The 24,710-nt window shown below is 49.1% G+C and overlaps 1 protein-coding gene across 1 annotated transcript in view; it reads right to left on the reverse strand.

Annotated features, from left to right (window-relative positions):
* CACNG5 (calcium voltage-gated channel auxiliary subunit gamma 5) overlaps window positions 1–24,710 on the reverse strand; it is a 71,730-nt gene that overhangs the window by 26,116 nt on the left and 20,904 nt on the right. The window contains exons 2-3 of the mRNA XM_089661470.1: window positions 6,983–7,217; window positions 3,815–3,901 (exon numbers count right to left, since the gene is read on the reverse strand). Coding sequence (XP_089517596.1) covers window positions 3,815–3,901; window positions 6,983–7,217 — 322 coding nt within the window. The remainder of the gene's footprint in view (window positions 1–3,814; window positions 3,902–6,982; window positions 7,218–24,710) is intronic.

A 24,710-nucleotide genomic window follows, 5' to 3' on the forward strand; every position in this document is an offset into this window, starting at 1 on the left:
TGGTTGGTGTCACTGAGGGACCACTCCTCACTCATCTCCAGCTTGTATTGTATACTGGGTGTACTGGTTGGTGTCATTGAGGGACCACTCCTCACTCATCTCCAGCTTGTATTGTATACTGGGTGTACTGGTTGGTGTCACTGAGGGACCACTCCTCACTCATCCCCCAGCTTGTATTGTATACTGGGTGTACTGGTTGGTGTCACTGAGGGTCCACTCCTCACTCATCTCCAGCTTGTATTGTATACTGGGTGTACTGGTTGGTGTCACTGAGGGACCACTCCTCACTCATCTCCAGCTTGTATTGTATACTGGGTGTACTGGTTGGTGTCACTGAGGGACCACTCCTCACTCCTCTCCAGCTTGTATTGTATACTGGGTGTACTGGTTGGTGTCACTGAGGGAACACTCCTCACTCACCTCCAGCTTGTATTGTATACTGGGTGTACTGGTTGGTGTCACTGAGGGACCACTCCTCACTCATCTCCAGCTTGTATTGTATACTGGGTGTACTGGTTGGTGTCACTGAGGGAACACTCCTCACTCATCTCCAGCTTGTATTGTATACTGGGTGTACTGGTTGGTGTCACTGAGGGACCACTCCTCACTCATCTCCAGCTTGTATTGTATACTGGGTGTACTGGTTGGTGTCACTGAGGGAACACTCCTCACTCATCTCCAGCTTGTATTGTATACTGGGTGTACTGGTTGGTGTCACTGAGGGACCACTCCTCACTCATCTCCAGCTTGTATTGTATACAGGGTGTACTGGTTGGTGTCACTGAGGGAACACTCCTCACTCACCTCCAGCTTGTATTGTATACTGGGTGTACTGGTTGGTGTCACTGAGGGACCACTCCTCACTCATCTCCAGCTTGTATTGTATACTGGGTGTACTGGTTGGTGTCACTGAGGGACCACTCCTCACTCACCTCCAGCTTGTATTGTATACTGGGTGTACTGGTTGGTGTCACTGAGGGACCACTCATCTCCAGCTTGTATTGTATACTGGGTGTACTGGTTGGTGTCACTGAGGGACCACTCCTCACTCATCTCCAGCTTGTATTGTATACTGGGTGTACTGGTTGGTGTCACTGAGGGACCACTCCTCACTCATCTCCAGCTTGTATTGTATACTGGGTGTACTGGTTGGTGTCACTGAGGGACCACTCCTCACTCATCTCCAGCTTGTATTGTATATTGGGTGTACTGGTTGGTGTCATTGAGGGACCACTCCTCACTCATCTCCAGCTTGTATTGTATACTGGGTGTACTGGTTGGTGTCACTGAGGGACCACTCCTCACTCATCCCCCAGCTTGTATTGTATACTGGGTGTACTGGTTGGTGTCACTGAGGGTCCACTCCTCACTCATCTCCAGCTTGTATTGTATACTGGGTGTACTGGTTGGTGTCACTGAGGGACCACTCCTCACTCATCTCCAGCTTGTATTGTATACTGGGTGTACTGGTTGGTGTCACTGAGGGACCACTCCTCACTCCTCTCCAGCTTGTATTGTATACTGGGTGTACTGGTTGGTGTCACTGAGGGAACACTCCTCACTCACCTCCAGCTTGTATTGTATACTGGGTGTACTGGTTGGTGTCACTGAGGGACCACTCCTCACTCATCTCCAGCTTGTATTGTATACTGGGTGTACTGGTTGGTGTCACTGAGGGAACACTCCTCACTCATCTCCAGCTTGTATTGTATACTGGGTGTACTGGTTGGTGTCACTGAGGGACCACTCCTCACTCATCTCCAGCTTGTATTGTATACTGGGTGTACTGGTTGGTGTCACTGAGGGAACACTCCTCACTCATCTCCAGCTTGTATTGTATACTGGGTGTACTGGTTGGTGTCACTGAGGGACCACTCCTCACTCATCTCCAGCTTGTATTGTATACTGGGTGTACTGGTTGGTGTCACTGAGGGACCACTCCTCACTCACCTCCAGCTTGTATTGTATACTGGGTGTACTGGTTGGTGTCACTGAGGGACCACTCATCTCCAGGTTGTATTGTATACTGGGTGTACTGGTTGGTGTCACTGAGGGACCACTCCTCACTCCTCTCCAGCTTGTATTGTATACTGGGTGTACTGGTTGGTGTCACTGAGGGACCACTCCTCACTCACCTCCAGCTTGTATTGTATACTGGGTGTACTGGTTGGTGTCACTGAGGGACCACTCCTCACTCATCTCCAGCTTGTATTGTATACTGGGTGTACTGGTTGGTGTCACTGAGGGACCACTCCTCACTCATCTCCAGCTTGTATTGTATACTGGGTGTACTGGTTGGTGTCATTGAGGGACCACTCCTCACTCATCTCCAGCTTGTATTGTATACTGGGTGTACTGGTTGGTGTCACTGAGGGACCACTCCTCACTCATCCCCCAGCTTGTATTGTATACTGGGTGTACTGGTTGGTGTCACTGAGGGTCCACTCCTCACTCATCTCCAGCTTGTATTGTATACTGGGTGTACTGGTTGGTGTCACTGAGGGACCGCTCCTCACTCATCTCCAGCTTGTATTGTATACTGGGTGTACTGGTTGGTGTCACTGAGGGACCACTCCTCACTCATCCCCCAGCTTGTATTGTATACAGGGTGTACTGGTTGGTGTCACTGAGGGACCACTCCTCACCATCATTCCCTAGTTTGTATTGTATACTGGGTGTACTGGTTGGTGTCACTGAGGGACCACTCCTCACTCATCCCCCAGCTTGTATTGTATACAGGGTGTACTGGTTGGTGTCACTGAGGGTCCACTCCTCACTCATCTCCAGCTTGTATTGTATACTGGGTGTACTGGTTGGTGTCACTGAGGGACCACTCCTCACCATCATTCCCTAGTTTGTATTGTATACTGGGTGTACTGGTTGGTGTCACTGAGGGGCCACCTTTATCTCTACCAGGGTTGTACCAGTGGCCCTGGTGAAAAGTTTCCCTCCCCTGGAAGGTCCAGCTTTGGTACAGACACACAAGGTGACACACATGGGGTACAGTGACAATTAAAAGTTCATTTCCCACATTTGTAGCTTGTTACATTGCAGTTAATGTCGATATGTAAATAGTCGATGAGTTTGTTCGCTCTCACGTGGGTGCACTGAGCAGGCTAGACACTGAGCCATGGGGAGCAGAAAAGAACTGTCAAAAGACCTGCGTAACAAGGTAATGGAGCTTTATAACGATGGAAAAGTAGAGAAAAAGATATCCAAAGCCTTGAATCTGCCAGTCAGTGCTGCTCAATCACTTAAGAAGTGGGAAATTTGGGGATCGCTTGATACCAAGCCAAGGTCAGGTAGGTCAAGAAAGTTTTCAAAAGAATTGTTTGTGATACAAAGAAAAACCCCAAAGGTGACCTCAGGAGAAATACAGGCTGCTCTGGAAAAGGACGGTGTGGTTGTATCAAGAAGCACAATACTACACCTGAACAAAAATGAGCTGCATGGTGGAGTTGCCAGTAAGAAGCCTTTACTTGGCCAATGCCACACAAATACCCCAGTTACAATATGCCTGACAACACCCTGACACGCCTCACCGGGCTTTTCTTTGTGGCATCGGCACAGTAAAGGTTTCTTTCTGGCAACTCCACCATGCAGCTCATTATTGTTCAAGTATCGTATTGTGCTCCTTGAAACAACCACGACGTCTTTTTCAAGCATCACTCGGCCGGTCCAGGCTCTGGAGCAATCCTGATGTTAATGTCGGGATTCACCCAGACGCCTGGACCAGTAGCTGGGAAGATCCAATCTGTAATCAATATACTGATCTGAAAAAGGAACGATTGATGTTAGATGTTCTTTGACTCACTCAGCACACTGATGGTGGACTCTGATGTCATCTGGACGTTCATGGGCATGACATACTCGATGGTGAAGCATCGTCCTTGTTCCTCCCCTGTCAGGGACAGACATGACACAGTAAAGCGCAACCGAACATTTCATGTAATCCGTTACATTCCAGGTGCAGCGAACCCCCCCCCCCCCCCCCCAATGTTAACTGCCGTACCGTGCCTGACTATGAAAGCCTGTCCCCGGCCAGCATGCTGCACAGAAGGACCCTTGCTGTCTGTATGGAAGCAGTGGTCTCTCTGCACAGGTCCGACACTCCCCCTGCTGAGGCGTAGCTACGTCTTTGTGCCCGGAAAAAATCTCATGCTCACTGCTGATTGGAGGACTCTAGTTCTGACTCAGTAGAGGCGTGTCGGACCTCTGACGAGAGACCACTGCTTCCTCACACAGTGCAGGGCTCCTTCTCTGCAGCATGCTGGCAGCTGGGGCAGAAAAGCACACAGTGAAATTATTTAGATGTGAGCGCACACCCCTAGGGATCGCTGCACTTAGATACCACTTTACTGCAACTCTGGATGGTGCAACTTGGATACGACTTTACGTCAACTCTGGATGGTGCAACTTGGATACGACTTTACTGCAACTCTGGATGGTGCACCTTAGATACGACTTTACTGCAACTCTGGATGGTGCACCTTAGATACGACTTTACTGCAACTCTGGATGGTGCAACTTGGATACGACTTTACTGCAACTCTGGATGGTGCAACTTGGATACGACTTTACTGCAACTCTGGATGGTGCAACTTGGATACGACTTTACTGCAAGTCTGGATGGTGCAACTTGGATACGACTTTACTGCAACTCTGGATGGTGCAACTTGAATACGACTTTACTGCAACTCTGGACTGCTGCACTTAGATACGACTTTACTGCAACTCTGGATGGTGCAACTTGGATACGACTTTACTGCAACTCTGGATGGTGCACCTTAGATACGACTTTACTGCAACTCTGGATGGTGCAACTTGGATACGACTTTACTGCAACTCTGGATGGTGCAACTTGGATACGACTTTACTGCAACTCTGGATGGTGCACCTTAGATACGACTTTACTGCAACTCTGGATGGTGCAACTTGGATACGACTTTACTGCAACTCTGGATGGTGCACCTTAGATACGACTTTACTGCAACTCTGGATGGTGCAACTTGGATACGACTTTACTGCAACTCTGGATGGTGCAACTTGGATACGACTTTACTGCAACTCTGGATGGTGCAACTTGGATACGACTTTACTGCAACTCTGGATGGTGCAACTTGGATACGACTTTACTGCAACTCTGGATGGTGCAACTTGGATACGACTTTACTGCAACTCTGGATGGTGCAACTTGGATACGACTTTACTGCAAGTCTGGATGGTGCAACTTGGATACGACTTTACTGCAAGTCTGGATGGTGCAACTTGGATACGACTTTACTGCAACTCTGGATGGTGCAACTTGGATACGACTTTACTGCAACTCTGGATGGTGCAACTTGGATACGACTTTACTGCAACTCTGGATGGTGCAACTTGGATACGACTTTACTGCAACTCTGGATGGTGCAACTTGGATACGACTTTACTGCAAGTCTGGATGGTGCAACTTGGATACGACTTTACTGCAACTCTGGATGGTGCAACTTGAATACGACTTTACTGCAACTCTGGACTGCTGCACTTAGATACGACTTTACTGCAACTCTGGATGGTGCAACTTGGATACGACTTTACTGCAACTCTGGACTGCTGCACTTAGATACGACTTTACTGCAACTCTGGATGGTGCAACTTAGATACGACTTTACTGCAACTCTGGATGGTGCAACTTAGATACGACTTTACTGCAACTCTGGATGGTGCAACTTGGATACGACTTTACTGCAACTCTGGATGGTGCAACTTGGATACGACTTTACTGCAACTCTGGATGGTGCAACTTAGATACGACTTTACTGCAACTCTGGATGGTGCAACTTAGATACGACTTTACTGCAACTCTGGATGGTGCAACTTAGATACGACTTTACTGCAACTCTGGATGGGTACAACTTAGATACGACTTTACTGCAACTCTGGATGGTGCAACTTAGATACGACTTTACTGCAACTCTGGATGGTGCAACGTATAGCCAATAGCCAGTGACGTTGGGTCTCCAGACCTTAGTAAGGGCTCCAGGTCAGAGACTTCCTGAAAGAAGTCCACTCTGGCATGACAGGTTCACTTTAAAGGTTCACCATTATTTACTGGTTGGAAGGTTTTCCTGAATGGAAGGAGAAGGCCGCCAGGCGTGGAAGTCGCATCACCTCGCTCAGCGTGTCGGTCTGACTTCTCCCACACACAAGACTCGCTCTATCCTCGATAATGGAGACCACAGCTAAAAATACCCCAGTAACAGGGTCACGTAACAGGAGGCCTGGCACCGCGCCAATCCTTGCAGTGCTGGAAGCTCCTGTGGATTCCGCAGTACGGAGGATGCATGGGATGCCATGGAGGATGCAGGGGACGCCAAGGGGGACGCCATGGAGGACGCAGGGGACACCACGGAGGATGCAGGGGATGCCACGGAGGATGCAGGGGATGCCACAGAGGAAAGGGGAAGCCACAGAGGACACAGGAGATGCCACAGGGAACACCACAGAGGATGCAGGGGGCACCACGGAGGATGCAGGGGGCGCCATGGAGGACGTGGGACGACACATGGGATGCCACGGAGGACACAGGGGACACCTCGGAGGACGCAGGGGACACCACGGAGGACGCGGAATGCCACGGTGGACAGGGGACGCCACGGAGGACAGGGGACGCCATGGAGGACACAGGTGAGGCCACGGTGGACACAGCTGCAAAATATGACATTTTGGATTTCATACCACTTTAACTGAATGTATGTGTAGCAGTGACAGATGAGTGCTTTGGGGCCCACAACACCACAGGCCCCGTAGACAAGGGCCCCAACCCTCCTATGTCACTCCTCTTCAGTCACTGTAGCATTATTATACATCTGTGTATATAGTTCTCTCCTGGATGTGTATATATATATATAGGACCTCTGTGTCTTTGTGTGCGGTCCTGTCTATAGTCCAGCTAGATACAATGGCCGTTGGGCCGGTATGTAGATGATGGTAGACGTACCTGCCAGGAAGCAGACCCTCCACAGGCCAGAATGAAGCGACATTTTGATCTCGGTGGTCTGGTTTTGCGGCAGAATGATCCCCTCTTCCAGGTAGAGCCAGTAATCGGTGCTGACGGCGATTCCCAGAAGTCCCAGGCCGCAGACGGCGAACACGCTGCTAAGTAGCGTCAGGGCCTTCCTACTGCAGGCGCCCATCCCACACAGCATCAGGTCCGACAGGCTGCAAATCGGGACCTGCAGAGGACCAACAGGGGATTAGTAGTCTCTTGGGGGGCTGTCCTAATAGCATCACGGGCCCCTGGGCAAAGTAATGCACTGGGGGCCCCTACCAGCCTGCCCCAATTAATGCACCTACTCACAAGAATTAAAGTATAGATAGTTGGTAGAATTAAACATATTTATTAGTACTTTCAGGAAAATCGATTTTACATGAGAAATCGTGCCACAAATCATGCAGCCTGTCGGATTGGTCGCTCTTCTCTGCACCTTCTCCGAGGACGGCTTTAAAATGAGAAAAGGCGGAGCTTTCCTGAACTTCTGACACTGTGATAGGTCAGGAACAGGGGCGGACTGACAACTCATGGGGCCCCCGGGCAATAGTGGATCATGGGGCCCCTGTGTCCTTGCCCAAACTCAAAAAAGCCTATGAGAGAGGTACCAGGGGCATCTCATGGGGCCCCCTACTGACCCCGGGCCCTCGGGCAGTGCCCGAGTTTCCAAATGGTCAGTCCACCCCTGGTCAGGAATTGATTTATGGAGATTTTGTTACTGACAGGTCCCTTTACCAATCATTGAACCCTTGACTCCATAAACTCCAATATCAGTAGGACAGGCCAGCTCTCAGGGGGTCCTACAGCCCCCCATATACATCCCGCCATCAGGCTGATCACATTGACTTCTATGTAGGCTCCATGCAGACTAGCGGTTTTATTAACCCCTTGCCCACCAGAGGATTCTCCCCCCCCCCCCTTGCCCTCCAGAGGATCCCCCCCCCCCCTTACCCTCCAGAGTATTTCCCCCCTCCCACCCTCCAGAGAATCCCCCCCCCCACCCTTCCTGACTAGGCCATTTATTGCGATACGGCGCTGCGTTACTCTGACAATTGTGCGGTCGTGCAATGCTGCACCCAAATGAAATTTACGTCCTTTTTTTCCCCCATGAATGGAGCTTTCTTTCGGTGGTATTTGATCGCCTGTGCGTTTTGTTATTTTTTGTGCTATAAAAAAAATTTTGAGGAAAAAAAAAACAATATTTTTGACTTTTTGCTATAAATCATGTCCAGTAAAAATATGTAACAAATCAAATTTCCTCATAAATTTCAGCCAAAATGTATTCTGCTCCGTGTCTGTGCTAAACAAAAATCCCGATACGTGTAAATGAATTGGTTTACGTGAAAGTTATAGCGTGTACAAATGGCGGTGTATATACTGGGATTACTATTCTTTTTACTAGTAATTGAGACAATTAGTGACTTATAGCGGGACTGTGGCAGATATTCTGACACTGGGGGGGACTGGCTTGGTGTCACTGACATCCCCAGTGACACCAATACAGTGATCAGTGCTAATAAAAAGCACTGATACTGTGCTAGGGGCACTGGACAGGAGGGGGTTAACATGGGGAGATCAAAGGGTTAATTGTGTGCTGATTCACTACTTGGGCTGTGTGCGTTTCACTGTGAGCATGCTGCTATGCAGAGCCATACAAAGCAGTGTGCAGGAGCTGACAGGGGAGAGATCTGTATTGTTTACATACAGTTCTCTCCCCCATCAGTAATCCTTCACGATCACCGGGTGCCGGTGAGTAATCACCAGCCGGGACCCGGTGATTGACAGCCGAGGCTGCGAATAGCGGTGAGGGTAGGGCGTGTTGCACATCCTGCGCGCCCCCCTATCCGAAAAGGCAAAATCACATATATATATGCATGATTCTGCGCACCCCTGCCGCTCTGTAGCAGTATATCTTCTATAGGGCGGCGGGAAAGTGGAAAAATGCTGGATAAAGAACGCTGGTAAAAGCATTTAACGTTTTATTGGTGGTTTACAGTACATATAGAGCTTTAGGAGCATATCGATTTTTTTTTTCTGCTGGAAAAACGCTACAAAAAACTAATTTTTTTTCCGATCCTAGACGCTGAATCTCAAAAAGCTCCAATAGCCTAAAGCAGTGTGCATGGGCACATAGGATAATAGCATCTAGGAGCAGAAAAAATGCTGATAACAGCTTCTAGAAGCGGAAAAAATGCCAGTGTGCACGGAGCCATGAAGATTCCAGATCCCTATTGCTACATTGTTACTATTTCCATTGAGCATTAAAAACCAGTATCTCTGCACAATCCCAACTCTAACAAACACTCCCACACCCTGGAAGAAAAGTAAACAACTTTCACCCTTGAAAGTCAACGTAAATAATAAAGAACTTTCCTTTGTAAATATATCTATCCCAATGTAAACAAAATATACACTAAATAAATTCATGAAATATACATAAAATAAAATAAATATAAATAATGAATAATAAGTGTCCCAAAAACATAAATGTCCCAAACAATGAATGTCCAAACATTGTCTCTATTTAACAATGTCTTTTCCACCTCCAAAACAAATCGTGTCTTTCTTTAATCCAACGTAACGTTTCCCAATTCTTTGTGTACCTCAAAAAATATGAATTTATGATAATGTATTACCTTTTACATGAATCAACAAAGTGCCACTAATCGTGTATCATGCAAACTACATATCATGTGCACTCAGATCACACGGGAGAGAAAAAAAAAAACAAACTTAATCAATATATAAATACAAATACAATAAAAATCCAAACCAATAGCTCAATAAAATGCACACGTGAATGAACTCCAAACGTGATCACTCCAACTTCAAACAATACAAATTAGAGATCCGCTCCGCATCGTGAAAATAATGTATGACAAACTTCTAAATGATTAGGTCCTAAACGACATATCAGACTGGACGTCGCTCCATTTCCTTAAACTTAACCTATCCAAAACCGAGCTCCTGGTCTCCCCCCCCCCTGCACCCCCCCCCATCTTCTCCATCACTGCTAACAACGCCACCATCAATCCCACCCCGCATGCCAAAGTCCCGGGTGTCACCCTGGACTCCCACCTCTCCTTCCTACCCCACATCCAACTGCTATCTAGATGTTGTAGGCTCCACCTCCGCAACATCTCCAAGATACGCACATTCCTCACCCCAGACACCACCAAACAACTCGTACACTTCCTCATCATCTCACACCTGGACTACTGCAACTCCCTCCTCACTGGCCTCCCTCATCATCTCACACCTGGACTACTGCAACTCCCTTCTCACTGGCCTCCCTCATCATCTCACGCCTGGACTACTGCAATTCCCTTCTCACCGGCCTTCCTCATCATCTCACGCCTGGACTACTGCAACTCCCTCCTCACTGGCCTCCCTCATCATCTCACGCCTGGACTACTGCAACTCCCTCCTCACTGGCCTCCCTCATCATCTCACGCCTGGACTACTGCAACTCCCTTCTCACCTGCCTCCCTCATCATCTCACACCTGGACTACTGCAACTCCCTCCTCACTGGCCTCCCTCATCATCTCACGCCTGGACTACTGCAACTCCCTCCTCACTGGCCTCCCTCATCATCTCACACCTGGACTACTGCAACTCCCTTCTCACTGGCCTCCCTCATCATCTCACACCTGGACTACTGCAACTCCCTTCTCACTGGCCTCCCTCATCATCTCACGCCTGGACTACTGCAATTCCCTTCTCACCGGCCTTCCTCATCATCTCACGCCTGGACTACTGCAACTCCCTCCTCACTGGCCTCCCTCATCATCTCACGCCTGGACTACTGCAACTCCCTCCTCACTGGCCTCCCTCATCATCTCACGCCTGGACTACTGCAACTCCCTTCTCACCTGCCTCCCTCATCATCTCACACCTGGACTACTGCAACTCCCTCCTCACTGGCCTCCCTCATCATCTCACGCCTGAACTACCGCAACTCCCTCCTCACTGGCCTCCCTCATCATCTCACACCTGGACTACTGCAACTCCCTTCTCACCGGCCTCCCTCATCATCTCACACCTGGACTACTGCAACTCCCTTCTCACTGGCCTCCCTCATCATCTCACGCCTGGACTACTGCAATTCCCTTCTCACCGGCCTTCCTCATCATCTCACGCCTGGACTACTGCAACTCCCTCCTCACTGGCCTCCCTCATCATCTCACGCCTGGACTACTGCAATTCCCTCCTCACTGGCCTCCCTCATCATCTCACGCCTGGACTACTGCAACTCCCTTCTCACCTGCCTCCCTCATCATCTCACACCTGGACTACTGCAACTCCCTCCTCACTGGCCTCCCTCATCATCTCACGCCTGGACTACTGCAACTCCCTCCTCACTGGCCTCCCTCATCATCTCACACCTGGACTACTGCAACTCCCTTCTCACCGGCCTCCCTCATCATCTCACACCTGGACTACTGCAACTCCCTCCTCACTGGCCTCCCTCATCATCTCACGCCTGGACTACTGCAACTCCCTTCTCACCTGCCTCCCTCATCATCTCACACCTGGACTACTGCAACTCCCTCCTCACTGGCCTCCCTCATCATCTCACGCCTGGACTACTGCAACTCCCTCCTCACTGGCCTCCCTCATCATCTCACACCTGGACTACTGCAACTCCCTTCTCACCGGCCTCCCTCATCATCTCACACCTGGACTACTGCAACTCCCTTCTCACTGGCCTCCCTCATCATCTCACGCCTGGACTACTGCAACTCCCTCCTCACTGGCCTCCCTCATCATCTCACACCTGAACTATTGCAACTCCCTTCTCACCGGCCTCCCTCATCATCTCACACCTGGACTACTGCAACTCCCTTCTCACTGGCCTCCCTCATCATCTCACGCCTGGACTACTGCAACTCCCTTCTCACCGGCCTCCCTCATCATCTCACACCTGGACTACTGCAACTCCCTTCTCACCGGCCTCCCTCATCATCTCACACCTGAACTATTGCAACTCCCTTCTCACCGGCCTCCCTCATCATCTCACGCCTGGACTACTGCAACTCCCTTCTCACCGGCCTCCCTCATCATCTCACGCCTCGACTACTGCAACTCCCGCCTCACTGGCCTCCCTCATCATCTCACGCCTGGACTACTGCAACTCCCTCCTCACTGGCCTCCCTCATCAACTCACGCCTGGACTACTGCAACTCCCTCCTCACTGGCCTCCCTCATCATCTCACGCCTGGACTACTGCAACTCCCTTCTCACCGGCCTCCCTCATCATCTCACGCCTGGACTACTGCAACTCCCTCCTCACTGGCCTACCCAAACAAACGCTATCCCCACTCCAGTCTATCCTGAACTCAGTGGCGAGACTCCTCCACCTCACCAACCGCTCCACATCTGCCTCCCCCCTCTGCCAATCCCTCCACTGGCCTCCACTCAGTGTCCTCCACCCCCCTCTGCCAATCCCTCCACTGGCCTCCACTCAGTGTCCTCCACCCCCCTCTGCCAATCCCTCCATTGGCTCCACTCAGTGTCCTCCACCCCCCTCTGCCAATCCCTCCATTGGCTCCACTCAGTGTCCTCCACCCCCCTCTGCCAATCCCTCCACTGGCCTCCACTCAGTGTCCTCCACCCCTCTCTGCCAATCCCTCCACTGGCCTCCACTCAGTGTCCTCCACCCCCCTCTGCCAATCCCTTCACTGGCTCCTGATTGCCCAACGCATCAAATTCAAACTGCTAACTCTGACCTACAAAGCCATTCACAACGCCGCCCCCAAACTACATAACTGACCTGATACCCAAATACTACCCTACCCGTGTCCTCCGCTCCTCACAGGACCTCCTACTCTCTAGCTCCCTGGTCTCCTCCTCCCACGCCCGATTGCAGGACTTCTCCAGGACTTCCCCCATCCTCTGGAACTCCCTCCCCCAATCCATCAGACTGTCGCCTACCCTCCTCACCTTCAGGCGCACCCTGAAAACCCTCCTCTTCAGGGAAGCCTACCCCAACCTCACCTAACACCTGCCCTCACCTAACAACCTCCTCCACTCCTCCCACCACTCCATCCCCCACAGCCATCTCCTCCTGTACCACCTTCCCCTCCCTCCTAGATTGTAAGCTCCAAGGATCAGGGCCCTCGAACCCCTCGTGTATTGTATTGTTACTGTCTTGTCTCATGTACTGTCCCCACTATACTGTACAGCGCTGAGCAAACCCTTTGGCGCTATATAAATATTGTATAATAATAATAATAAAAAGTGATTCAACTTTCCACAAACTCTATACCCCTCCTGTGGTTCTTCTTCCTTAAGCCCCCTCTCATATAGTGAACACAGAATTGATGGTGAAAATAAAGTGTTTCCCTCCAGCTACTGCAACAATGGATAGTTCCCCTAAGCCCGACACGTGACGTGTGACGCACTCTCGCAGAACCAAATGATTTCCATTTCCGTTGAGTGTTTCAATGTAATCACATAATGACTCTTAATGGATCTGACTGATAAAGAGTATTAATAGGAAGATTTCTGATCTGTGATCCTGTAAATCCCGCTACAAAGTAATGACCAAACATGAGAATAAATTGGGATTCCATGGAGGGGACTCGGGGAGAGATGACACATTGTATCCATAGGAGATGATTGGCAGGGAGAGCAACACTTGTGTCTTGTCTTCCTACGTTGCGACCCTCTGATCCCAATTAAACGGCATGTAGTGAAGTCTTAATGAGCAGCGCGGGCACAGCTGACTGATGGGGGGTCGGTATCCAGGCAGATTAATGAGGACACTCTAAGAGTCCTCTGAAAGTCCTTCACAGCGTGATTACAGCACATCTGTGCCGCTGGCACGGCATGCTTACACGGGCGCACCGCAGACCTATGTCCTGTACGGGGAAGGGGGGGCAATAGGGTCATGTCTATGGCAGAGGTCTCCAGTCTTTATAAGCAAGGGGCCAGTATACTGTCCTGCAGACTGCAGGAGGGGGGCCGGACTGGGGCCAGTGGGAGTAGAAATTGTCCTGGCGTCAGAGTGACTAAACGATACCACATTGTTGGTGTCAGTGTTAGGAATACTACCCCATAGTTGGTGTCATTAGGAGGAATTGTGCCCCTTCCTTGGTTTCCATGGGAGGACACATGACCAACTGTTTGTATCATTGGGAAGAATTGTGCCCCTTCATTGGTGTCAGTGGGAGGAATTGTGCCCCATTGTTTGTGTCATTGGCAGGAATTGTGCCCCATTGTTAGTGTCATTGAGAGGAATTGTGCCCCATAGTTGGTGTCATTAGGAGGAATTGTGCCCCTTCCTTGGTGTCAATGGGAGGACACATGCCCAATTGTTTGCATCAGTGGGAGGAATTGTGCCCCATCATTGCTGTCATTGGGAGAAATTGTGCCGCATTGTTGGTGTCATGCGAGGAATCGTGCCCCATTGTTTGTATCAGTGGGAGGAATTGTGCCCCATCATTGCTTTCATTGGGGGGAATCGTGCCCCATTGTTGGGGTCATTGGGAGGAATCGTGCCCCATTGTTGGTGTCATTGGGAGGAATCATGCCCCATTGTTGCTGTCATTGGGAGGAATCATGCCCCATTGTTTGTGTCATTGGGAGGAATTGTGCCCTATTGTTGGTGTCATTGGGAGGAATTGTGTCCCATTGTTGGTGTCATTGGGAGGAATCATGCCCCATTGTTGGTGTCATTGGGAGGAATTGTGCCCCATTGTTGGTGTCATTGGGAGGAATTGTGCCGCATTGTTGGTGTCATTGGGAGGAATCGTGCCCCATTGTTGGTGTCATTGGGAGGAATCGTGCCCCATTGTTGGTGTCATTGGTAGGAATCGTGCCCCATTGTTGGTGTCATTGGGAGGAATCGTGCCCCATTGTTGGTGTCATTGGGAGGAATCGTGCCCCATTGTTGGTGTCATTGGTAGGAATCAGGCCCCATTGCTGGTGTCATTGGGAGGAATTGTGCCGCATTGTTGGTGGCAGCGAGGGACATAATGCCCAATTGTTGGTGTCAATGGGAGGACACAAGTCCAATTGTTGTTGTCAGTTAATGGAATAGTGCTCCAAGGGTCAGATAAAAGCAAGCAAAGGGCCACAGTTTGAAGACCACTGGTCTATGGCAGACAAGCTGAATATTCCTTGCAGCATCCAAACTGCACAGGAGGATGATACATGGAGCCTGATTGGCCACACCTGAGCCAGACACAATTTGCCACCACTTCCTGTTCTGGTGAACAGTGGTCACCAGGGCAAATAGAAGAGAGAACTATTCCCCACGGGGACACAGACAGCAATAATAACCAATTAGAGGGTCTAACCCAGGGGTGTCAAACCCCATTTTATTGCAGGCCACATCAGCATTATGGTGGCCCTCAAAGGTACGGTTGTATCTGTTAGACTAGATGTGCAGAGCACCCCCCCCTTTACTTCAGATGTCAAGAGCCCCCCCATCCTCTCTTACATCACAGTGCACCCCCTTACCTTGTGTTGCTGCCAGGAAGAAGCTTGGGATGGAGCTGGAAAGGGGAAAGGGCAGGGTCTGGAGGAGGACCAGAGGAGGGCTGGGATCAGCTGCCAGAGCCTAATCAATGCTGAGACCAGGGGAGGCAGAGATGAGGGGGTGATGCGGCTGCATAGAGAGGTGCAAAATCTGTAGGAGGAGTTCTGGAGTTGGGGAAACAAGGGGGGTGCTGCAGGAGTGGTGTAAGGGCCACATGAAACGGTCTGGCAAGCCAGACTAGACCCACGGGCCTTGTGTTTGACATATGTGGTCTAATCTTTCCACCCTCCATCCAAAACGTGGCTATACGTATTAGACGTTTCGTTTTCATTCGTTTTTCAGATACAAATTTCAGATGTATACGAATCTCCAAACTGACGTAGTAATGAGTGTCAACAAATCCAAAGGAAAGTTGGAATGAAATGAACACATTTTTTTTTCATTTCATTTCGTTCGAATGACGTCACATGATGCGATAGCAGTTTCGGGCCCATGGGGAAACAAATTAAATTTTCAGATTCGGATTCGGATTAAGAATGGATCCAAATTTCATCCCATTTGTTAATTCGAATGCACATGAAACCAGTAGATATTGTCCAATCAATGCATGCCATTTCTCCTGGTGGGTTGGACTGGCGTCTGAGAATATAGAATCCCTCCGATTAGATAATATAATAAATAGATTGCATCTTCGGGAAAAACTGCAACATTTTTAGAATCCACCCAGACAAACGAATATACAGAGCGAATGCTGAAGATACAGAAATTATTCCGAAAACAAATCTGTTCAATATAACGAATATGTCAAAATGAAATTCTTTGATGAATAAATACGTCCGAAATGAACGTTTCCAGCGTGCTCGTGTCTAATACATACCCTTTAAGCTGTGCAAGACGTTACAACGTTCTCCGGTACGGTTCTCACTATGATTGCAAGCTACTACCACATGTTTGCAGAAACCCTTCCAAATTGAGTTCAAATGCACAAAGCCAGCTCCACAAAGACATGGTTTGACCGGTATGGTGTGGAGGAACTGGAGTGTCCTACACAGAGCCCTGACCTCCACCCTACTGAACACCTCTGGGATGAATTCAATTGCCGATGGTGAATCCAACATTGGTGTCATCCAACATTTGTACCTAACCTCAATTCTACTGATCACCTTTGGGATGAATTGGATTGCTGATGGTGAATCCAACATTTGTACCTAACCTCAATTCTACTGATCACCTTTGGGATGAATTGGATTGCTGATGGTGAATCCAACATTTGTACCTAACCTCAATTCTACTGATCACCTTTGGGATGAATTGGATTGCTGATGGTGAATCCAACATTTGTACCTAACCTCAATTCTACTGATCACCTTTGGGATGAATTGGATTGCTGATGGTGAATCCAACATTTGTACCTAACCTCAATTCTACTGATCACCTTTGGGATGAATTGAATGCCAGTTGTAAACCTGGCCTTAATTTTTTTTTTATTTTTTTTGTTGCCCAACCTGGGGCCTGATGTATGAGCCAGGTCTTCTCATCCAACATCAGTAATTTACCTCACAAATGGGAACAGATTGTGGGAAGGCTTCCCAGAAGAATGGAGCCATCTCCATAAAGACATGGTTTGACAGGTTTGGTGTGGAGGAACTGGAGTGTCCTATACAGAGCCCCGACCTCAACCCTTCTGAACACCTTCGGGACAAATTGGATCGTGTGCCAGGTCTACTCATCCAACATCAGTATCTGACCTCACAAATGGGCAAAATTCCCACAGATACCCTTCAAAATCTTGTGGAAATTCTTCCCAGAAGAGTAGAGGGTAATATAGCTGCAAAGTGGTCAACTCCATATTAATGACCATAGAGAGGAGGGGGACAACTCCATATTAATGACCATAGAGAGGAGGGGGACAACTCCATATTAATGACCAAAGAGAGGAGGGGGGCAACTCCATATTAATGACCATAGAGAGGAGGGGGACAACTCCATATTAATGACCATAGAGAGGAGGGGGACAACTCCATATTAATGACCATAGAGAGGAGGGGGGCAACTCCATATTAATGGCCATAGAGAGGAGGGGGACAACTCCATATTAATGGCCATAGAGAGGAGGGGGACAACTCCATATTAATTGCCATAGAGAGGAGGGGGGCAACTCCATATTAATGACCATAGAGAGGAGGGGGACAACTCCATATTAATGGCCATAGAGAGGAGGGGGGCAACTCCATATTAATGACCATAGAGAGGAGGGGGGCAACTCCATATTAATGGCCATAGAGAGGAGGGGGGCAACTCCTTATTAATGACCATAGAGAGGAGGGGGGCAACTCCATATTAATGGCCATAGAGAGGAGGGGGGCAACTCCATATTAATGACCATAGAGAGGAGGGGGGCAACTCCATATTAATGACCATAGAGAGGAGGGGGGCAACTCCATATTAATGACCATAGAGAGGAGGGGGGCAACTCCATATTAATGGCCATAGAGAGGAGGGGGGCAACTCCATATTAATGACCATAGAGAGGAGGGGGACAACTCCATATTAATGGCCATAGAGAGGAGGGGGGCAACTCCATATTAATGACCATAGAAAGGAGGGGGGCAACTCCATATTAATGACCATAGAGAGGAGGGGGGCAACTCCATATTAATGGCCATAGAGAGGAGGGGGACAACTCCATATTAATGGCCATAGAGAGGAGGGGGGCAACTCCATATTAATGGCCATAGAGAGGAGGGGGTAACTCCATATTAATGACCATAGAGAGGAGGGGGGCAACTCCATATTAATGGCCATAGAGAGGAGGGGGTAACTCCATATTAATGACCATAGAGAGGAGGGGGGCAACTCCATATTAATGGCCATAGAGAGGAGGAGGACAACTCCATATTAATGGCCATAGAGAGGAGGGGGTAACTCCATATTAATGACCATAGAGAGGAGGGGGGCAACTCCATATTAATGGCCATAGAGAGGAGGGGGTAACTCCATATTAATGACCATAGAGAGGAGGGGGCAACTCCATATTAATGACCATAGAGAGGAGGGGGACAACTCCATATTAATGGCCATAGAGAGGAGGGGGACAACTCCATATTAATGGCCATAGAGAGAAGGAGGACAACTCCATATTAATGGCCATAGAGAGGAGGGGGACAACTCCATATTAATGGCCATAGAGAGGAGGAGGACAACTCCATATTAATGGCCATAGAGAGGAGGGGGACAACTCCATATTAATGGCCATAGAGAGGAGGGGGACAACTCCATATTAATGGCCATAGAGAGGAGGGGGGCAACTCCATATTAATGGCCATAGAGAGGAGGGGGGCAACTCCATATTAATGGCCATTGTTTTGGTGGAATGTACAACACACTCATCTAAGTGTGATGGTCAGGTGTCCATAGACATTTGGCCATATAATGTATTTGAAAACCTTGTTTTTCATGATGGCCCCCCCCCCAGCAGGCGAAGGTATATCTGTGAGTTTTCAGGATGAGCCCCCCAGGAGGGAAAGATATAGCTGTGAGTTTTCAGGATGGGGCCCCTTCAGCATATGAATAATTTCATGAAGTGATAATTATAGTAAAAAATGTGCCTTTTGAATTTACAAATTAGATGCAAATGATCCATTACATTTCCCCCAGGGCCCCCGCCCCCCTCAACACCGTAATTACATCACATGGAAAGGATTCAGTGTGTTATTATTGGTGAAAGGATTTTTAAAATACAGGACATGAGATTGTCCCTTGTTCTTTGTAGTGGCAGAATGACGTACGGAGAATGGGTGAGAATACTAAACCTGTCATTAGGGGTGAATGGGGAGTCATGCATTTGTACAATGATATGGATCGGGGTCACCAGGCATGCGTGTGTACGATGATACGGATCGGGGTCACCAGGCGTGCATTTGTACGATGATACGGATCGGGGTCACCAGGCGTGCATTTGTACGATGATATGGATCGGGGTCACTACGCGTGCATTTGTACGATGATGCGGATCAGGGTCACTAGGCGTGCGTTTTTGCGATGATACGGATCGGGATCACCAGGCGTGCATTTTGTACGATGATATGGATCGGGATCACCAGGCGTGCATTTGTAGAATGATACATATCGGGGTCACCAGGCATGCTTTTGTATGATGAGGATGAAGCTCACAGTGTGCATTGAAATCAGAGGAAGCCGTTTCAGCACAGGAGAGGAGCCGGTACACCTGTGAAAGACTGAAGGGGAGGAGCTGGTACACCTGTGCAAGACTGAAGGGGAGGAGTCGGTACACCTGTGAAAGACTGAAGGGGAGGAGCCGGTACACCTGTGAAAGACTGAAGGGGAGGAGCCGGTACACCTGTGAAAGACTGAAGGGGAGGAGCTGGTACACCTGTGCAAGACTGAAGGGGAGGAGCCGGTACACCTGTGCAAGACTGAGTGGGAGGAGCCGGTACACCTGTGCAAGACTGAGGGGTAGGAGCCCGTACACCTGTGCAAGACTGAGTGGGAGGAGCCGGTACACCTGTGCAAGACTGAGGGGGAGGAGCCGGTACACCTGTGCAAGACTGAATGGGAGGAGCCGGTACACCTGTGCAAGACTGAGTGGGAGGAGCCGGTACACCTGTGCAAGACTAACGGGATGCATTCTAAAGTGATGCAGTATGCGACTAAGGGACAACCTCAGTCAATGTGATAGAAATGAACACTCAGAAAAGACATTTTTCCTACAAATCGGCGCGGATTGTGTGATACGTGGCGGATGGTGTGAAATCTCCAGGCACATGGGAATAATTACCCCAATTTGTCCTTTGTAGAATCTTCCTCCATCCTTTGTGCCGCCACAATAGACATTGATTCTGCTCCGCTCTACCAGAAGACAGGATTATCTTCTCCTGGAGAATCGGATATTGGATGGTAAATCTTCACCGATCGGGGAAGTTCTTCCCTTTCATGTGCTCTGTGCTCAATACATGGAGAGGAGATACCCTGCCGAGCGCAATCCCCCTTCTCCTATCCAACGCCAACCGGACCGAACATCAGAAGAAACGACTGAGTCACCATTCACCCAAACACTACATTATCTCAGCATCGATCCCTCCGTCTCGGTGAATGTTCCACCTGCCTCGGTACAGACGTCTTCCATCAAACAAATCTCCTCATTAATGTCATCCATGGTTCTCCCTTTAATGTGGATGGAAACCCAATCGCTACAATATAACCTGTAACATTTTACTGTTACTTTTATTGGAGACTGCTGTTTGCCATCCACTGACTTTGAGCATATGTGTAGTGAGGGGGCAGTCCCCTAATGCTGCACCCAGGACAACTGTCCCTCTTGCCCAGCCCTTGTCCTGACCCTCACCTGGCCATTCAGGTTACAGTTTATACATAAGAGAAGGTGACCCCCTGATAAGCTGCGTGTCAAATATAACCAGTAGACCTAAAGATACACACTATGGCCAAAAGTTTGTGTACCCTCCATTCCAAAACTATAGCCATTAAAATAGAGTCGCCTCTCCCCTCCCCCCCTTCATGGTAATATGGAGTTGTCATCCCTCTTCATGGTCATTAATATGGATTTGCCTCCACCAGTAGCCAATACACAGAGTTGCTCCCCTACCCGCATGGCCATTAATATGGATTTGCCACCACCCGTGGCCAATACACAGAGTTGCTTCCCTACCCACATGGCCATTAAAATGGATTTGCCTCCACCCGTGGCCAATATACAGAGTTGCTTCCCTACCCCCATGGCCATTAATATGAATTTGCCTCCACCCGTGGCCATTACACAGAGTTGCTTCCCTACCCACATAGCCATTAAAATGGATTTGCCTCCACCCGTGGCCATTACACAGAGTTGCTCCCCTACCCACATGGCTATTAATATGGATTTGCCTCCACCCGTGGCCAATACACAGAGTTACTTCCCTACCCGCATGGCCATTAATATGGATTTTTCTCCACCTGTGGCCATTACACAGAGTTGCTCCCCTACCCGCCTGGCCATTAATATGGATTTGCCTCCACTTGTGGCCATTACACAGAATTGCTCCCCTATCCGCATGGCCATTAATATGGATTTGCCTCCATCCGTGGCCATTACACAGAGTTGCTTCCCTACCCGCATGGCCATTAATATGGATTTGCCTCCATCCATGGCCATTACACAGAGTTGCTTCCCTACCCGCATGGCCATTAATATGGATTTGCCTCCACCCGTGGCCATTACACAGAGTTGCTTCCCTACCCACATAGCCATTAAAATGGATTTGCCTTCACCCGTGGCCATTACACAGAGTTGCTCCCCTACCCACATGGCTATTAATATGGATTTGCCTCCACCCGTGGCCAATACACAGAGTTACTTCCCTACCCGCATGGCCATTAATATGGATTTTTCTCCACCTGTGGCCATTACACAGAGTTGCTCCCCTACCCGCCTGGCCATTAATATGGATTTGCCTCCACTTGTGGCCATTACACAGAATTGCTCCCCTACCCGCATGGCCATTAATATGGATTTGCCTCCATCCGTGGCCATTACACAGAGTTGCTTCCCTACCCGCATGGCCATTAATATGGATTTGCCTCCATCCATGGCCATTACACAGAGTTGCTTCCCTACCCGCATGGCCATTAATATGGATTTGCCTCCATCCATGGCCATTACACAGAGTTGCTTCCCTACCCGCATGGCCATTAATATGGATTTGCCTCCACCCGTGGCCATTACACAGAGTTGCTTCCCTACCCACATAGCCATTAAAATGGATTTGCCTCCACCCGTGGCCATTACACAGAGTTGCTCCCCTACCCACATGGCTATTAATATGGATTTGCCTCCACCCGTGGCCAATACACAGAGTTACTTCCCTACCCGCATGGCCATTAATATGGATTTTTCTCCACCTGTGGCCATTACACAGAGTTGCTCCCCTACCCGCCTGGCCATTAATATGGATTTGCCTCCACTTGTGGCCATTACACAGAATTGCTCCCCTACCCGCATGGCCATTAATATGGATTTGCCTCCATCCATGGCCATTACACAGAGTTGCTTCCCTACTCGCATGGCCATTAATGTGGATTTGCCTCCACCCGTGGCCAATACACAGAGTTACTTCCCTACCCGCATGGCCATTAATATGGATTTTTCTCCACCTGTGGCCATTACACAGAGTTGCTCCCCTACCCGCCTGGCCATTAATATGGATTTGCCTCCACTTGTGGCCATTACACAGAATTGCTCCCCTACCCGCATGGCCATTAATATGGATTTGCCTCCATCCGTGGCCATTACACAGAGTTGCTTCCCTACCCGCATGGCCATTAATATGGATTTGCCTCCATCCATGGCCATTACACAGAGTTGCTTCCCTACCCGCATGGCCATTAATATGGATTTGCCTCCATCCATGGCCATTACACAGAGTTGCTTCCCTACCCGCATGGCCATTAATATGGATTTGCCTCCACCCGTGGCCATTACACAGAGTTGCTTCCCTACCCACATAGCCATTAAAATGGATTTGCCTCCACCCGTGGCCATTACACAGAGTTGCTCCCCTACCCACATGGCTATTAATATGGATTTGCCTCCACCCGTGGCCAATACACAGAGTTACTTCCCTACCCGCATGGCCATTAATATGGATTTTTCTCCACCTGTGGCCATTACACAGAGTTGCTCCCCTACCCGCATGGCCATTAATATGGATTTGCCTCCACTTGTGGCCATTACACAGAATTGCTCCCCTACCCGCATGGCCATTAATATGGATTTGCCTCCATCCATGGCCATTACACAGAGTTGCTTCCCTACTCGCATGTCCATTAATATGGATTTGCCTCTACCCGTGGGCATTACACAGACTTGCTCCCCTACCCGCATGGCCATTAATATGGATTTGCTCCCCTCCCCATGGCAGTTAATACAGAGGTGCCCCACTTTGCAGCTTTAACAGCTTCCACTCCTCTTGGAAGACTTCCCACAAGATTCTGGAGGTTGTTTGTGTGAATTTATGCCCATTTGTCAGGTCAGGTACTGATGTTGGATTAGAAGACCTGGATCACATGGCGAGCCCCACGTTGGGCACCAAAAAAAAAAAAAGGCTTGGCTCACAATTGGCATTCTAATTCATTTCAGTGGTGTTCAGTAGGGTTAAGGTGAGGGCTCTGTGCAGGATACTTGAGTTCCTCCACACCAATCTGGTCAAACCATGTCTTCATGGAGCTATTACCAGGACCCTTCACTGGGAACACCTGAACCCAGTCATTGGTAGGAGGAATTACATACTATAAAGTGTATATTACATCGGAATGTATATGCAAATTTTGAATTTTCCTGGAAAAGTCAAGTTTGGCTCCACCATTCACTATGCTGGTCAGATTGGTGGCAATGGATGTGACTTGACTCTTTGCCTCCAGTAATTTGGCGTGGATGTTCAGGTGACGTCTCGCCGTGACCCCAGCACTGTTCTCTCCCTATCACGGGTCCTGCAGGTGTCAATTATCACCATCCTTGTAGTAAATTGGCGCTGTGAAGAGCCCTCTTCAGTAATCTGCTCTGAATTGGCCAGTGATTGGCTTCTGGTCAGGATGAGCAAAGCGCTTTCTAGAGCCTCTTCCATGTGAAAGTCAAGTGGTGTCAGCCACAAGAGCGCTGAGGGTGGAGCTGTGATTGCGGTTCTTGGCCTGGGATCCAGCTGAGCCGCTGCCAATGGTTGTCACCACCACAGATAAAATATATTTCAATTAAAGCCGCAGTCTGCGGAATGTCTTTGTCCGGATTATACCGACACATGAGGAGTAAATATAAGAATTTCCGGAACAATCTGAGAACAGTGAAGAGCGCAACACAATGCCAAAACCATCCATTTCTGATGTCATGGAGCGCGGGGGCTTTCGTTCCCGCTGTTCCCAAGTCTGGCCAGGAAATACGCAGATGTTCCAATTACATGAGCGCTCGGACTCGGAGCAAGCTCACAGATTAGATATCGTGTTTCTGCCAAGTCTGTCAGTGGACCAGTTATTGTCACAATGTAACACTGCATTCATTCAGAGATTTATATCTGAAGGTGGCTGATTTTCCAATGCCATTCACTGGGCAATCCCAGCACAGATCCACACTGGGATTCATGCTTTATCTCAGTCTGCATACCAACCCTAGCACCTCCCTTCATGAC

The sequence above is a fragment of the Staurois parvus genome, unplaced genomic scaffold, assembly GCF_062004578.1.
Source record: "Staurois parvus isolate SC_StPar_1 unplaced genomic scaffold, SC_StPar_1.0 ptg001344l, whole genome shotgun sequence".
Classification (NCBI taxonomy): domain Eukaryota; kingdom Metazoa; phylum Chordata; class Amphibia; order Anura; family Ranidae; genus Staurois; species Staurois parvus.